The sequence below is a fragment of the Thermobia domestica genome, chromosome 10 (genome assembly GCF_964235325.1).
Source record: "Thermobia domestica chromosome 10, izTheDome1.hap1.1, whole genome shotgun sequence".
NCBI classification, from domain to species: Eukaryota; Metazoa; Arthropoda; class Insecta; order Zygentoma; family Lepismatidae; genus Thermobia; species Thermobia domestica.
Window position 1 is genome coordinate 22,029,791 of NC_137463.1, and position 16,831 is coordinate 22,046,621.

At 36.5% G+C, this 16,831-nt stretch overlaps 1 protein-coding gene across 1 annotated transcript in view; it reads right to left on the minus strand.

Annotated features, from left to right (window-relative positions):
* The window catches only part of LOC145661415 (ionotropic receptor 75a-like), a 134,122-nt gene that overhangs the window by 89,294 nt on the left and 27,997 nt on the right, over nucleotides 1-16,831 (minus strand). The window contains exon 3 of the mRNA XM_081726717.1: nucleotides 7,675-7,995. Within this exon, the coding sequence (XP_081582843.1) occupies nucleotides 7,675-7,995 (321 nt within the window). The remainder of the gene's footprint in view (nucleotides 1-7,674; nucleotides 7,996-16,831) is intronic.

Consider the following 16,831-nt stretch of genomic DNA (forward strand, 5'->3'; position numbering starts at 1 on the left):
TGCTATTTTAGGAAAAGGAGAATTGCAGGTGGTAATGCACTTTTGGGGTCGTGTATACATATCACCCTTGAGTTGATACATTTATAATTATTGAAGTATGCCTTCTTTGTTTTTATTTGGTTTGTGTATATTGAATAATTAGTAGAACACTGTATAGTATTAAATTTCGTATGTTGCTGGTAACCCTGTTAACAATTTGTATTTAACGTAGGAGATGTTTGCTAGGGTAACCGGAGTGACAACAGGAATCTCTTTAGAAGAATTGTTGATGAAAAAGGTTAATCAATAACAGTTACTTCACAATTATTAATTACTCCATTAATTAACTGTAAAAACACTTACATTGTTTTAATTACAGTCTTCTTACCATTTTCCTCTTCGTATACAACTTTGAATCATGAAGCGTAAAGTTCACAAATAAATAATACTATTGTAAAAGATCAATTAACGTTGTTCCAAAACCCGTAAACACCATTTTACGTACCCAACAAAGAGAATTAAACATACTAAAATTAGCAAAGGATTGTAGTTAATTTTTATCGTATCGTAAAACAATGGAGAAGAAAAAGTAATAAAATGACTGTTTATATATGAACCAACGAAAAAAGATTACATTTTCAAAGGAAAAAATTAGAAACATAATGAAATTCATCTCCCAAAATAGAACTAATAGAGAAACAAACAAAACTATTACTGTTTTCTACAAGTCCTAACGATGCACTATGGATTGCACTAGATTTTGTCGTTAGTGCTTCCTGGGGAACTAACGTGAAGTTAGCTCTCTTTTTTTTTTTCTTTTTGCTCCTAGCATCCAAACTAATGAAGCATTAATGTTCGGATTTGGTGCTCTAAGAAGTATTAACGATTGCACTGGAAGAGATCATTAGTGCTTTTGAATTTGCGGAAGTTGAACTCAACGATAAATTCCCAATGTTTTTCTTACGTGAGTTTCGTCACTAATAATGAAGCACTAACGAAACTGTTAGTGTTTTCTAGGACCACCAACAATGTACTATCAATTGCACTAGGTTTGATTGTTAGTGCTTCCTGGGGGGCTAACGTCACGTTTGTCCTTCAAAGTTTTTTTTTTTTTGCTTCTAGTGTCCAAACTATTGCAGCACTAGTGTTAAGAGTCACTGCTCTAGGAAGCACTAACGAAGCCCTAACGATTGTATTAAAGATATCATTAGCTGTTTTGAATTTGTCCCAGTGAAATATTCCCCATGTATTTATGGGAGTTTCGTAACCAGAGGTGATCACTTTGACCTAGCGTCACTCAACCTCATGCTCAAAAACTAATTTTGAGCTGAACTCACGAACTCATTTCGACCTCATGCTCACACAACCTCACGCTCACATCACCAGTCTGACCTCACGCTCAAATAACCAGCCTGACCTCACGCTCACTCAACCTCACGTTCGCATCACCAGTCTGACCTCACGCTCACTCAACCTCACGCTCACATCACCAGTCTGACCTCACGCTCACCTCACCAGTCTCACCTAAAACTCACTCAACCTCACGCTCACATCACCAGCCTGACCTCACGCTCACTCAACCTCATGTTCGCATCACCAGTCTGACCTCACGCTCACATCACCAGTCTGACCTCATGCTCACATCACCAGTCTCACCTAGAGCTCACTCAACCTCACGCTCACATCACCAGCCTTATCTCACGCTCACTTCGTGAAGTTGAGGTCGAGTGAGTGTAAGTTTCGAACTCGTGAACGCCGGCCTCGTGAGTTTGGACATCTTTGTGACATATAAGTGGGCAGATCTACAATAATAATAAAGCAAAACAAAACCATTAGTGTTTTCTGGAAGCACTAACGATGCACTAACGATTGCATCAGGTTTAATCGTTAGTGTTTCCTGGGGGCTAACGTGAAGTTGCACCCTAAAAGTTTTTTGCTTCTAGCGTCCAAACTATTGCAGCACAAATGTTTCAACTTGGTATTCTAAGAAGCACTAACAAAGCACTAACGATTGCGCTAAAAGATATCATTAGCGCTTTTGAATTTGGCGGGAATTTGTCCCAATGAAAAATTCCCCATGTATTCCTTATGGGAATTTCGTGACATAACTGGCCATAGCCACACTAATTGTGAAGCACTAACGAAAGTATTAGTATTTTCTGGAAGCACTAACGTGCACTAACGATTGCACTAGGTTTAATCGTTAGTGCTTCCTGGGGGGGCTAACGTGAAGTTGTCCCCCCCCAAAGTTTTTTGCTTCTAGCGTCCAAACTATTGAATCACTTATGTTGGGAGTTGGTGTTCTCAGAAGCACTAACAAAGCACTAACGATTGCATTAGAAGATGTCATTAGCGCTTTTGAATTTGGCGGGAATTTGAGCCAATTAAAAATTCCCCATGTATTCCTTATGGGAATTTCGTGACATATAACTGGCCATAACCACACTAGTTGTGAAGCACTAACGAAACTATTCGTGTTTTCTGGAAGCACTAACGATGCACTAACGATTGCACTAGGTTTAATCGTTAGTGCTTTCTGGGGGGGGCTAACGTGAAGTTGCCCACCCCCAAAGTTTTTTGCTTCTAGCGTCCAAACTTTTGAAGCACTAATGTTGGGATTTGTTGTTCTAAGAAGCACTAACGAAGCACTAACGATTGCACTAGAAGAGATCATTAGTGCTTCAATGGGGGGGGGCAACTTCTCGGACGTATATATCGTGTCCAGCACGACGAATGGTGTGAGATAATAAAAGAGTCTAACAAGAATTGGCATGTGATATATTGGACTAAAATTCTGTGAAAACGACAAATATTATTTATATGAAATTATGGACAGTTAATTTTCCTTATCAGCTCAATGTTGAAATTATATTTTAATTTTAATTTCTTTCAGTTCAAATTACAGTTAATTTACACGTTCAGACATACAAGAATTTCTATTTTGTGTTGACTCTTTCCTTTTATGTAGGCCTATTTCTTAATAAATAAACATACAGATCGTTTCTTTATATGCATTCTTAAAGATCACCTTATCTGACGTCAGTCTACACGTCTTGCATTTTATCAGTCTGCTGTCAATTCACTGAACTGGGAATTCAATGACCGAACAAAATTGCACGGAGAACACTGGCGTACTGCGATATATTATACGCATTTATATAGGATTTATATTCACAATTCATTACTGTTGTAGTTTAACTTCAAACCGTCGCTCTGGGTTACTGTTATTAGTACAGTACAAGGTTTAATTGCAGTGAGGATTAGTATTATGTATTAGGAAGTGTATCCATTTCATTTTCCTGTACTTGATCTCTGCCCTCGTGTGAGCAGGCCATTTGTTTACGGCAAAAACCATAACATTCTTATTTCGGGGGAAAGCCACGAAATTCATGTTCAGGCAATCACTACCACGGGGAATAATCACGAAGTCACTAAACATCCTTGAAGTTCAGTTTGAGTATTATATTTTGTTTCTTTTCAATTTTCAATTTGCTGAATTATATCTGATATAAACAGAAATGAAAGCAATATGAGAAGATTGCTTCCCTATATTTTGACCCATTTGGAACACTGTGTGTCATATACTATTAAACATCACTTTGTAATTAATGCGATTAGCAACAGCTCCAGCGTTCATTACTGACAGAGGGAGACTTGAATGAGCGTATGTATCAGTGCATGTGAAGTCCCACAATAAACATTTACCTCTCATCCATGGAATCAGTGTCATCCCATCCGGTCGCTTTCCATCCGAACGACAGCAACCAGAAGGTTCCCGTATTGAAGGAAATCCAGCTGTGTTGAGGGCTCGTAGTATTATATCATTTACCGAGGAATGTCGGGCGAATCTACCAGCGCTCTTCATGCATGAAAGGCCATGCAGGCCACGTTGGTTAACCTCATCCCCACAAGCTGGACAGCGATGAGGCTCACAAACTGCTAAGCCTAAACGTAAGGCTTTGTAATTAATTATTATATTATTTTTAAGCTACAAAGAAATGTACATAGAAATATCATAATATATTTTGTTAATTGTTGACATTTTGTATTATTCTTTATACATGTATACTTCTGTTATCAATTTTTGCGTAGACCAAGTCTGTCTTTTGTCTTGTTTTGTTTTGTTTTTCAACTGCTGTCCCGCAATTGCTATTCAAAACATAAATGATTAGAGCAAATCGTACACTCTTTCGTTAAAATGAATGCCATCGTCACTACAGTATTTTCTTTCGTGGAAGACAGCGTATCTGATATATCGCGGTGACTATGTGTGAAATGAATCATGACACCACCATGTCTCCGAAACAAAAGTGCGTATTTAATTTAAATCTACAGAAAGAATATTTTTTCACTAAAAAAATTAAAAAATAAAAAAAATACAAATTCGGATCCCAAAATGGAATCTGGGAATGAGGTTTACCCTCCCCCCTCCAGTCCCGCATTCATATGTGTCCGATTCTTGCAAAGTAAAATCCTGGTCACCTTGAAGCAACGCTCATTTTCCAGGAAGTGAACCTTCCCAAACGATCCTTCTAGATCCGCTAGTGACGGAGAAGACACATCGGGAGACAGGATAGACGAAGTTAATATACGACGACGACGAGGATGTAGAAGAGAACGCTCCGCGACTTTCAATCAAGAATTTGCAAATTTACCCTAATCCGAAGGGGTAACACAGGTAATTGCGTATTCTTTGATTAAAACGAGAAAGATCTCAGTATTGGAAGACATTTGCAATTTTATTATATCACAATGTAACCCCGTGCCGTAATGTCGGTGGACCACCTATAGGCAACTAGTGACATCTCGTCAAACATTGGCGGCCCGACAGCGACGATTCGCGGTGGCCCCACTTCCGTTTTGAAAATTATACCACCAGTGGCTCATCAGCGGCAGAGACGCGACGAAACGCCATGCGTGACTTGATTACATTAAGGCGACTCTAAAGAAACGCTACAAAAAAGTACTCTCTCGGGGGAGAGGGGCGAACCACCAACCTTATAAACACTGGGCGCGTATTCTTTCGACTTCGCCACAGGGGCGATTTAAAAAAATCGCTTATGGAGGGATAAATCGTTGAGGTCTTTTTAATTTGGCCAATCAAAGTGCTCCTTTAACCGTATATGTTCGACGATCCCGTTTGGGATCAGATAAAATGCATTCGCGATGTAATTTTATAACAAAATGATGCGCGTCTATTTGCTGTATTCCATGGTTCCTCCATATTCAATTTCTAATGGTCGACAACAGTTGCCATTTAAATTCATTCAATTATACACACTCATCTCAAGATTTTTCACTTCATGAGGTAGAGTTAGGGGCTACTCTTCACCTCCAGAGTTCACTTTAGGAACAATTCGTCAGCAAAAAATAATATATAATAACAACCGCATGCACATGACTGGCGATAGTTCGTGTTGGTCTCTTCTCGATTCTCCGCGACGAATCGAAGAAGCGCGGGCCAAAATGAAATCCTCGCTGCTACGCGGTGGTAACTTCAATACTCCGACTCTAGATATCTGTTTTGACTCGACGAAACCCTGCCGCCAGTGGCACACTAGAGGCAATCCTTTCACGCGTCGCTGTATCGACGATTGACATATATCTTCAAATGGGCTATAACCGCTTCCAGGTTATAGAAGGATTTTTTGTGGACACTCTGTATATTTCGTAAAGACAGTGATTATTATTTTCGATTTATACTTTATTCTGCGACGCATATAAGTTCTTTCTTTGGTGGGAATTGCTTCTTTCCCACACAATTGTACAAAGAAGTCTTTCATCACTTTTTTCATATATATATTTAAAACGTTGCTTTTGCTGAGAACATTTCAGCTAGTGACCAACCATTTCAGTGTTTCTCCCTGACTCATTATATACACAGTATATATTCTATAGTTATTGGGAACTGAATTAAGTGCTTTCTTTAATCGCTTATGAAACATTGCAATAGATTGGAGAAGACCAGACCAGAACAGGTATTCAAGTGACCAAAGTGGCACCAACTGCGTTGTATTCCAGCTCGTTATTTGTACTTTCTCACGCCAGAGTTATCGCCGTGTCTAGTGCATTATAGGCAGTTGACTAAAATTAACATAAATTGTTTTCCGTATTCTGTTTGTATGTGCATACAGGTGAGTTAACTGTGATTTTCGAAATGAACTGCCAACACTTTTCAGTTGACCATTGCAACCCGTACCTTGAGCTTCGGTGCTCAGGGAGTTTCACTCCAGGTTTAGAAGCCGTAACCACGCACATCGCGTCGAGCTTCAAGTTTGACTTTTTGTTAAGGGGCACAAGCTATTAGCCGGTGAAGGACGTTTTCTTACTGCTAGCCCCAATTAGTGAAGTCCCAGGTTCGCAGACCTTGTGCGTTTAAAATGTTATAAACGCGCCCTCCAACATCAGCATTCTACTTTTTTCAATTTGCTGAAGATTCATCCTTACCCTGCAAGATTGTTAGCGCAGCCACTGGATTCATCGTGGGACGATCCAGACAACTTTTCCCCAGTGCTAATCCCCCAAGTGTGTCAATGGTGTGAGAGAAGCATTTACAGTGAAATCCGAATTGTAATCTTATGTATTTAAAGATATATATATCACCGAAAAGGCTAAGTGTGATTTCAGTGACGAAAATTATTATTCATATTCAGTGTTCAGTGTTGTGTTCATTCTTCTTCGTTATTTTTTTTGTATATGATAGTGTTCTAATAAATAAGTATATGTTATTTAATCCAGTGTGTTTTCGTTGTTTGTATGAGTGATGTTTGTGTGCGTTATGGTCTGGATGACCGTCTGATCATCCGTGAGGTTTTCGAGACGAGAAGCCCGAACCTCTCGGCGCCTGATACTCATCTCATAATTGAGACCGACGAGCGATAGGGGAACAGTTTGCAACTCTTTTTGGAGAGGTCCTTCATCGTCCTGTCCAGGTAAGTTCCAGTCTCAGGAGAATACTTATTGGTAGGACCCTAACCACGGACAGCGACCAGATTACACGAATTGGTTACAAATAAATGTTCACCCAAATAGAGACCTCGAATTTAATTGGTTACAGGGCCACTAGGTGTTGGCGACGTTTACGGCATGGGACCATTACCTCTTGCTCTAAAGAATTGAGTTTACAAAATCCTGGGGTAACTTGTCAGTTATGAACCCCGAACTTCTTAATTTCATTTGTGTTACGTCGAGCTACAAGAACTGATGAGACCTTACTGTACACTTGGCTGTCGCCAAAGCATAATAACGCTCGCCTACACGTTCCCTGCTCGTTGTCCACGCTCCACTATTGAGTATTGGTAGACTCCCCTCTCGTGGTACCACTCTGAGACTAAATTGAAAGCGCTATATTACATTCATTACACTGAAATTGTAATTCATATAGTGATACTCAGCCGTACATTCTATAAGTTTGATCATACTTCCGTCCTCTTTTTGGTCTTTTAACCTTCACAAACAGTATAACACGAACTAAAGAAAAAAACAATCAAGAAAATATATTAAGCCTAATACAGGGATGCAAATAACCACTTGCCCGGGGCGAATGGTTCATCGGTGCGGGCTAGTAATTAACATCATACCAAAGGTAAGTAAATGATTTCTATTGTGGGATGCGGGCTAGTAACTTTTTTCTTGGGCTAGTAAAATTTTGTTGCTTATTTGCATCCTTGGATTAACAGATCAATAATTACTTACCACAATTGCAACTTTGAAAACAATTCCTTGTAAATCAGCTCTTTCAACATATTTATATTGAGTAAGTCTCAAATTCAAACCAGTATGTGTTTGCCAATATCCATTATGCGTTATATTAACAGGCCATGAATAATTCACTTTGTACACATCGTACAAGATAAAATATCCTCTATCTTTCATCACAGCAGCAGTGAAGTCTGTATCAACACAAAAATTCAGGTTGGCAGTGGTCGAAGCTATGGAATGGTTCTCGTTGTTTGTTGATACATTTTGGACTACTAACCAGCTGTAGCTGCTGTTCATTAAATATCTTCGAGAACTCTGGAAATAAAAGTTTAATGTTGTTTTTATTAGTTGAGTGCGTAGGTCATTATTAATAGTGACATAGACTTATTCTAATTTGGTGGAGTTAATGGAATTAAGGTTTTAATTAAAGAGTTAAGTTCATACGAGGGATGATCGAATAAAAGGTTACAAAGCCTATTATGGCTTGTGGGTGAGACATAGCTGGAAGATCAATACACCTGATGATAGAGGGTAATCAACATTAGTCCTCAATGTAATCACAGTTTCTGTTCAACCGCTTATCACAACGGTCGATAAAGTTTCCTATGCCATTCGCATAGAAATACGCGTCAAGTTCTCGTAGCTACCCTGACATGTCAGATATTGGTTACCAGCAGACCCGTAGCCAGCCCAAAAATGTAGGGGGGCGCCTGAAGTTAGGGGGGCCTGATCCAACCATATTATAGTTCATCGCCATATTATAGTTCATTTGTAAGCCTGCCGCGAAATTTTAGGCGGGCAGCAAAAATTTAGGGGGGCCTTCCACCTGGACCCCCCTGGGTACGTGCCTGGTGGCCAGCCATATTTTGCTTTAGAACTGGGAAGATGAAAGTCACTGGGGCTAGGTCAGAGCTGTAGAAGGAGTGATCTAGAAATTGCAAGCGTAAAGTCAGTGGTTGAAGTAATAGGTCTACCGCTCTGTTCATGATTGTCATTAACAATATTGGTCTATTTTTCTTTTGAAAGCAAAACACCATTTCCTACATGTTACTTTGAAATTTAGCCCTCCCCCATATAGTTCTACAATCTGCCTATAAATGTCACCAATTGTAGTGTTTTTGACCAATTTTGACTTCTACTCTTCACCAATTTTCCAGACAAGTCATCATTCTTAATGTCTACTTCTCGGGTATACATGACCAGAATCCGAAATCTTTAAACGTGCACCAAAACGGGCATGTTATAAATTTATAAATAAATTTTTGTTAAATTATATTGTATAATATAAAATTTTTACAGTTTGCAATCTTTTTTATCATCGCTCGTAGTTAGAAAAGACTATAATGTTTTCTATTGCCCAAGTTTTGCTTTTTATAGACTTAAATTAGATTTAAACTACTTGCTGTCAAAAGCAATACATTTATTGTAAAAAGAAATATTAACGTGTAACAGTTTCGCCAAATATCCAGTTTGACTTTATCAGACATTATCTAGTCTCTGATAGTGTCTGATGAAGCCAAAATGGATATTTGGCGAAACTGTTACAAGCTAATAATTTTTTTACAATAAATATTGTTTTGTACAGCAAGTACCGGTAGTTTAAATCAAAATTAGAATAGACGTATGCATGTACTCTCAATTTAAAAGATATTTGCAAGTAAGTGGTATGGCAGAGATTATAAGAATAGACCTCTATAATGAAGGTTATTATTCTAGGCTCTGCCAAGATGAACGTTAATACTGACTATCACGAGACTCGAATAGAATCTGATGAATGGCTATCTGTACAAATGAGTGTCAGTGTAATCATACAGATAACTGAAGTATCAGGAATATCTTTGTCTTTAGTTTTTTTGAGAAAGAGAGAATGCTGATTGGGGCATAAGAGGCACTTCTGGATGAGGAAGTGATTCACAAATACGTAAAACTAAACATTACCTATATTCTGAAACTATGAGAAGAATGAGGAAAAGTTGTTTGTGTAAGTTATGACTAAACACGAATGTCTTTTCGTTGAAAAACAAAGAACCAGTGGCGGATCTTGGGGGGTTGCTAGGACCCAGACTATGAAAGTCATTTTATATCTCCTTCATCCATATCACCCAATTAACGATTCTGTTAAATAAGGTTATTAGACGAAGCTAGTCAAAGATGTTTGTCGAAAAAAAAAAAAAAAGAAAAATAATGTTACTTTTTCTTTGTAACTCTGAAATCTGTCAGCCTGTGCGTACAGACTCTTTCCGTCTCTAGGACAAAATTTTCGACAAACTTTAAAAAAAAATAGAATATAATAAATTATATTCAGACTCGTATCTAAAAATAAAATAATGTCTAGGGTAATTAACTTAACAGGTTTATACCTCAGGATCTTATCTACATATGAAATCATAACACATGAGTTACCTCTATTAAAAGTTTATTTAGAAAATGTCGATAGTTATCTGAAATATCTTTCTTTAAAAGTGCATTAGAAATACTGTAGGGTATTCTCTTCTCTAATTCCTTAACTATTCTCTAGTTTTAGTAAAATTAATAAAGCTAAGTTTTTTCTAATTATGTGCCTGTGGCAGACAGAAGGGTTAGCCCTCACTAAAAGCGTCCTCTGTCGACCTTAACTTATAAAGGGCATTGACTCACTACATCAAAAGCCCTGGCCTACGACCCTATTTCGTGTACTCCCTTAAATAGGAGATGCACTAGAAGGATATCTATCTATATACTTATTATAGGGATAGGTAGGTAAGGAAAATGAGTTCGCCTTATAGTAGCGAAAGATCCTTAAATAGATCTGGCAGGTAAAGGTTAGATAAGAACCATACTCCCTGAATTAGGAGATGTGATTCAAAAAAAAAAAATCTAAAACTCTATCAGTAGCCTGTTACGAGTCCACTTCGAGGGATCGAACCCAGGAATCTGTGTTCAGAGTGTTCATAAAAACCTATTGCGTCCTGCAAGAGGAACAAATTACCTTATAACCGACCAAAACCGTATACAGCTTCAGTTTTGGAACACGTACTCAAAAATCCTAGTATCTGGGAATTGTTAATCTAAATGCCATATCCACCTAAATATGGAATGTAGCATTTCAAGGATCAAATCCTGTCCCTATTCTACAGGGCCTAATTCCCTAGCAAAAATCTGTCTCTTGACTTAGTATAAGAATTGTATTTCTAAATCCCTTCTTCTCACAGGACCTCATTTTAGTCCAAGAAAGAAGTCCCTTACAAATAGAAACCTACTAGAAGGTAGAACCTAATATAGCTCATGCCTTCTGCCCTATTTAAGACTCGGAGAACCTGACGAGTCTAAGCAAGACCACCGTAATACTCCCCCTTCATTACTTGAAGACCTAATATTCTCTTACGGGGAGAAAAAAGTTCCCACTCGACTCACCGAGCCGAGTCCGTCCTATAGACTACATTTTGGAGACTGTTCGAAGTCTCCCCCAAGACTGACGGTCAACTGACCCCTTCCTTGTAAAAATCTTCCGTATATATAGGAAAGCTATCGTATCAAAGCTATGTAGAAAAAACGAATGGAGGGGAGGAGGGTGTCCTCCTACCAAAAAGAAGCTTTCTGAATGCTTTAAAACTGACTGTTATTCCCTGCAACAGAGTTGCTATCTAACTATTCTTTTTACTAGAGGTATTTTTATGTAATAGCTGAAAATAGAAATAATATAAATATACATAGTAAATACAATTACATTTACATACAATTAATAATAACAATAATTAATCACGCATTGACCAGATCTGGATTTCTTAACCTAATAATAATAACTTAAAATATATAAACCAATATCAATATTAAGATATAAAACATATATAAAATTAAAAACATTATTTAAACATAAAAACCAGCAAGTGACCCAAAAGTGTCACTTGCAAAGAGAAGCTGCTATACTGAATGAATGTATCTCGAATAGTATTAAAAATAAGAAAAAAAGATTCTTAAGTCAGCCCTAGAATTCAAAAGCTTTCTTTTAGTACTGTGAAATATTTGGCAGGAAACACAAAAAGAAGTGACTATTTCGTGTATATGGGAACATGGATATTAATTTTACATGAATACTCTTTTTTCCGATTACGAAAAATATGTATTATTCAACAAAACATTAAAAGGATTAGCAAGAAATTGTAACAATTAATCTTTGTTTCTTGTGTCTCTTCGTTGCTATTTGTCTTTATTTTCTTATATTTTAAAGCCAATACATACACAGCGACACAACACATAATCGTGATCCATTTAAGAACTAATTCGTTGATTGCCTGTGTTTGCAAATTGATTTATAATTTTGCAAGAGTCGTGTATACGTTTCCAACTTACTGTCTCACGATGGTAGCGCCATAACTTAGATATTGGGGGGGGGTCTGCGGGGCCGTTAGTTACGGCCCTGGACCCGTTCCATACATAACAAATTAATTAAGGAGACAATATTGACAAATCTCAAAGCCATACGAACAAATATTTTTTTCTATGGTCCCTAGTAGTAGACATTTTTTTACTGAAATGGGTCCACGACTCATTTTTGTTTTATTTACCTTTTGTATGCTGTTTTGTCTATATAATATAGTGAACCTGTTTGATGCCTATTTATTATTTCATGTTCGTATCGTATATAGAATAAGAAAATTTTGTCTCAAAATGGGCCCCCCTCGAACGGTGGGAAGTTTCCCTGTAGGGCAGTTGCCCCCTGCCCCCCCCCCACAAGTTACGGCCCTGCACAATGGATATTTTGGCTAGGTTGGACGTTGACATTGAAGACTTCAAGTATTGTTTTCTACACATTGTATAACAGAAAAGTTGAAATTGAAACTAGATTATATAATGTTTCAAAAATTTTCCAATAAAGTATAAAAGGCAATAATTACTGTAAAGTTTCAAAAATATATGAACAATAGCTTCAATTATTTTTTGCTTCTCAAAAAACCTGAGGGGGCCTAGACTCCCTGGCCCCGGGCTAGATCCACCACTGGATAGAACACGTGGCAATTGTGGGGCACGGGACAGCTCAGTGGTACAGCATCCACCTTTGGCGAAAAGAATCCTTGGTTTGAGTTTTTGGTAGACAGCTTCTTGTCCATGGATTTTTGTTAAGGTTCTCCTGTGTCCTCACACGTTTTCATTTCACTAATTCTTTGATAATCATTCACTTACATTAATCGTCCCCTTTAGCTCACAGGGCATAACCATTAAACTAAAGATTTCATTTCATTGCTCTTTTAAAACACATTGTCCTTACAAGAGGTTCTTTGCTAAATTTTGCAAAGATAATTCTAAATGTAAGTTTATTGTCACAAATGTTTAACAGCACAACAGAAGAAAATAATACTTTCAGAATTGAGAAAGTACGGGGAAAAAAATAAATTGAAGTTAACACGCAAATTTGTCTCGAAAATACGAAGGAAACCTTAAAGAGTACATATTATTGTGTACCACAATGTGTAATGGTTGGGACCAAACTAAGAAAAAGGAAATGTTACCTTTAGCATTTACAGAGCAATTTAGAAAAAAGTTACGGGTATTTTTACAGAGACAAAGTGTAGAGCCACAATCTTATGACAATTTAAAAACACTTATTTTTAAGGAATTTAGTAGATCTACACTAGGTTTAGATAAAGAAGAACAATTGTGAGAAAGAATACAAAAACCTGATGAACCAGTCACGAACTTTGTGTATGACATGCTTTTGCTGATTCAGAGATTTGATGACAAGTTGTCAGAGGAAAGAGTGATTGCTCTTATAGCCTCTGCATTACAACCTTATTATTTAGAGCGTATTGGAGTATATGAATTTACAACTGTAGAAGAAATGTTAGGTGTTTTAGTTAAGCTTAAGAAAAATAAAGCTCGTGTACAGAGAAGGAAAAAACGCGAACGAAACAATCTTGGAAGCCCGTACTTCCAAAGTTGAAAACTTCATTAACAGCAGATTCTTCCGAGGTCGAGTCAGATAGTGAAGTAGATGTGAAAGCGATGAACAATCAGGAAAAGAGGAAGAAAAAGAAAAAATAGTTAAGCAGGAGGCTAGTGAACCGAAAGTGCAGAGTCAATCAAGTAATCAGGCACAAAGTCCAGTTAGCTCCGATCAATTACAGTCGTTAGAGAAAAAATTAGAGAAATTAACTTTACAGATTAGTCAGCAACAATTTGATCAGAATAACAGTAACAGTAATAATAAAAACAATGGTAATAAAAACAGACAATTTTCAAGGAAAAGGGAATATTTTTTTCAGACAAAATAGAGGAAATCAGAATCATAACTCTAGTCAAAGAGGAAATTTTAGAGGTCGATTCCGTGGTAACTATATGAATTTTAGAGGCCAGTCGAGAAATCAATTTTATCCTAGAGGTAATCTTCATAATTACCAGTTCCAAACGCCTTTTGTATGGTAGTAATTATCCACATTATCCGACTCAGGCACAAACACATCCCATTTGTTCTGTTTGTGGTCATGGATTTCACACAGAGGATACATGTTTATTGCAGAAACAGTCTTTAAAAGCGTAATGTCTGTAAATGTGGGAGGTACATTTACAGATAACGCAGTATTCAGGGAAAAGGGTCATGTCATAAAATCCTCCATTACTACTCAAAACAATATGATTTTAATGCCAATACTGATAGAAGATAAGAATGCTCATGCTGTGTTAGATTCTGTTTCACAGATATCAATAATTAGAGAAAATTTAGTTTCACCAAAGGCTAAGATTTTGAATATTGATACACGCATAAAAGGAATTACTCAAAAATTCTCTTTTGATAAATAAAATAGCAATTGTTCGTTTTAAGATTAATGGGAGAACATTTCATCATGCCTTTCGCGTGTTAAACAATTTTTCCACAAGACATGTTGTTAGGGAATGACTTTTTAGTATCCCAGAGAGCACAAATAGAACTTCCCATACCCGGAAGAGAATCCGGTAGTATTTATATGATTTTTCCGTCATGTCAACATTCTTTGTGTGTCTTCCTAGTTCTAGAAGTCATAGCCGGTCATTTGCATTGTAGAAGTCAAGGCACTCTAAATTTTCCATTGGATTATGAATCCTAAAGAATATTCAAACTGCCTCCAATCCATACATTGCCTATTTTATACATATTTTAAAATTCAATTAAATATTTTGTTTGATTACACATTGTGGTACACAATAATATATATACTAACAGTTCTAACACAACACGAATATTTTAATATTGTAACACTTCTTTCATTATGTATAACAAAGTTTATGTAAAATTCCTTGTTTAATCATTGACATTTACTGTAGTCTATAAAAGCATATTTTTAACTTCTTATTTGTCTTTAAAAATGACAATGCTGAGTTGATGCTTTCAGCAATTCTCCCTTTGATCTATTTAAATATACACTGACTATCGAGAATGTCAGGGCCACCTACTTAATATCTGGCATGTCCATCTTTGGCACGCAGGACAGCAACAATATAGTTTGGCATGAGATTTTGGTAAGTAGCTGCAGGCATGCTGCACCACATCTGCATGCACAAATTCGCTGAGGGAGGCGATGAGCTCGGATTTACGTTTAATGACATTCCAAGGGTGTTGAATTGGTTTAAGAATGGATAAATGTAGGGAGCCAGTCAGTGATGAAAATTTTCCGGAAACTTTTCCGATTCATAAAAACATACTCCACTTATTCCTACATCGTTGTTTAACAGTGATGTGAGGTGGAAAATTTTCTTCTATATTTTTCCGGAAAATTTTCCGCTCTTAACAAACATCAGTGATCAAGTAACAATTCCTCAGTATTCATAAAATTGATTGAATTCATGTATAGAAATGTTAAAAAGTGAAAGATCGTTTAAAGAATCTGAAAATTTTCATGGCTCACACAATTTTCAGTACTATGTAGGAACAAGTGAAACAGTTTTTCATGAATCGAAAAATTGTCTGTCCTGTACAGTGATGAAAATTTTCCGGAAAATTTTGAAACGGAAATTTCATAAAAGCATACTCCACTTATTCCTACATCGTTGTTTAGCTGTGATGTGAGGTGGAAAATTTTCTTCTATATTTTCCTGAAAATTTTCCGATTTTAACAAATATCAGCGCTCAAGTAACAGTTCGTCAGTATTCATAAAATTGATTGAAATAATGTATAGAAATGTTGAAAAGTGAAAGATCGTTTAAAGAATCTGAAAATTTTCATGGCTCACACAATTTTCAGTACTATGTAGGAACAAGTGAAATAATTTTTCATGAATCGAAATATTTTCTCTTGTATGGAAAAATTGAAGAACTTTTTATGAATCGGAAAATTTTCATCATTTTGAAGCAAAAAGTAAAACAACTTTTTGGAAAGTTTTATTTGCTCTGTAGAAACAAGTGAAAGGAATTTTCATGAATCGGAAAATTTTCATCACGATGTAGAAACAAATGAAAAAAACTTTTCATAATCCGGACAATTTGGGATATTATGTATAGAGTTGTTTGGTGGAAAATTTTCCACTATATTTAACTTCACATTCAGCTATAAAATTAAATTCGTGTAGAGGAAAGTTAGACAGCAAAAAATTATCATTTTCCAATTAGCTTTCGGAAACCAGAAAATTTTCTAATATTTCAAGTTGGGAAGTAAAAATATACAGTGTTTCTCTCTCTCTCTCTCTCTCTCTCTCTCTCTCTCTCTCTGTGTGTGTGTGTGTGTGTGTGTGTTTGTGCGTGTGTAAGTTGCAGGGAACATACATCGAGTTCGTAAATAAATATTTTTTTTTATTTTGTAAATTAAAATGAAATTACTTGATTTTAGAACGCAGTGCTAATAGTGCAGATTTTTATGTTTCTTTTATTAGTTTATTGGAAGAACAACTACACAAATTAGCTTCCTTATTAGTTATATTTCACTCTCTTCTGAATGAATATATGAATAAACAAATGTTTATTCCCAGAAAATTATCAGTATTTGCTTTCATGAGTTACTTAAACTCGAATTTTGGGTAGTCAAAATTTACAGTAGGCACTTTATATTGTATCTACTTATTTATAAATGTTGCAGTATGTAAATCTAGAAAAGTAGTAAAGCTATGAGAAAACTTCGTTTTACGCGTATTAAACTGACGAAATATAATTTTGTGATATCAAAGTGGATTCTGAGGGAAGAACGCATTGAAGTTCTTGAAACATTCT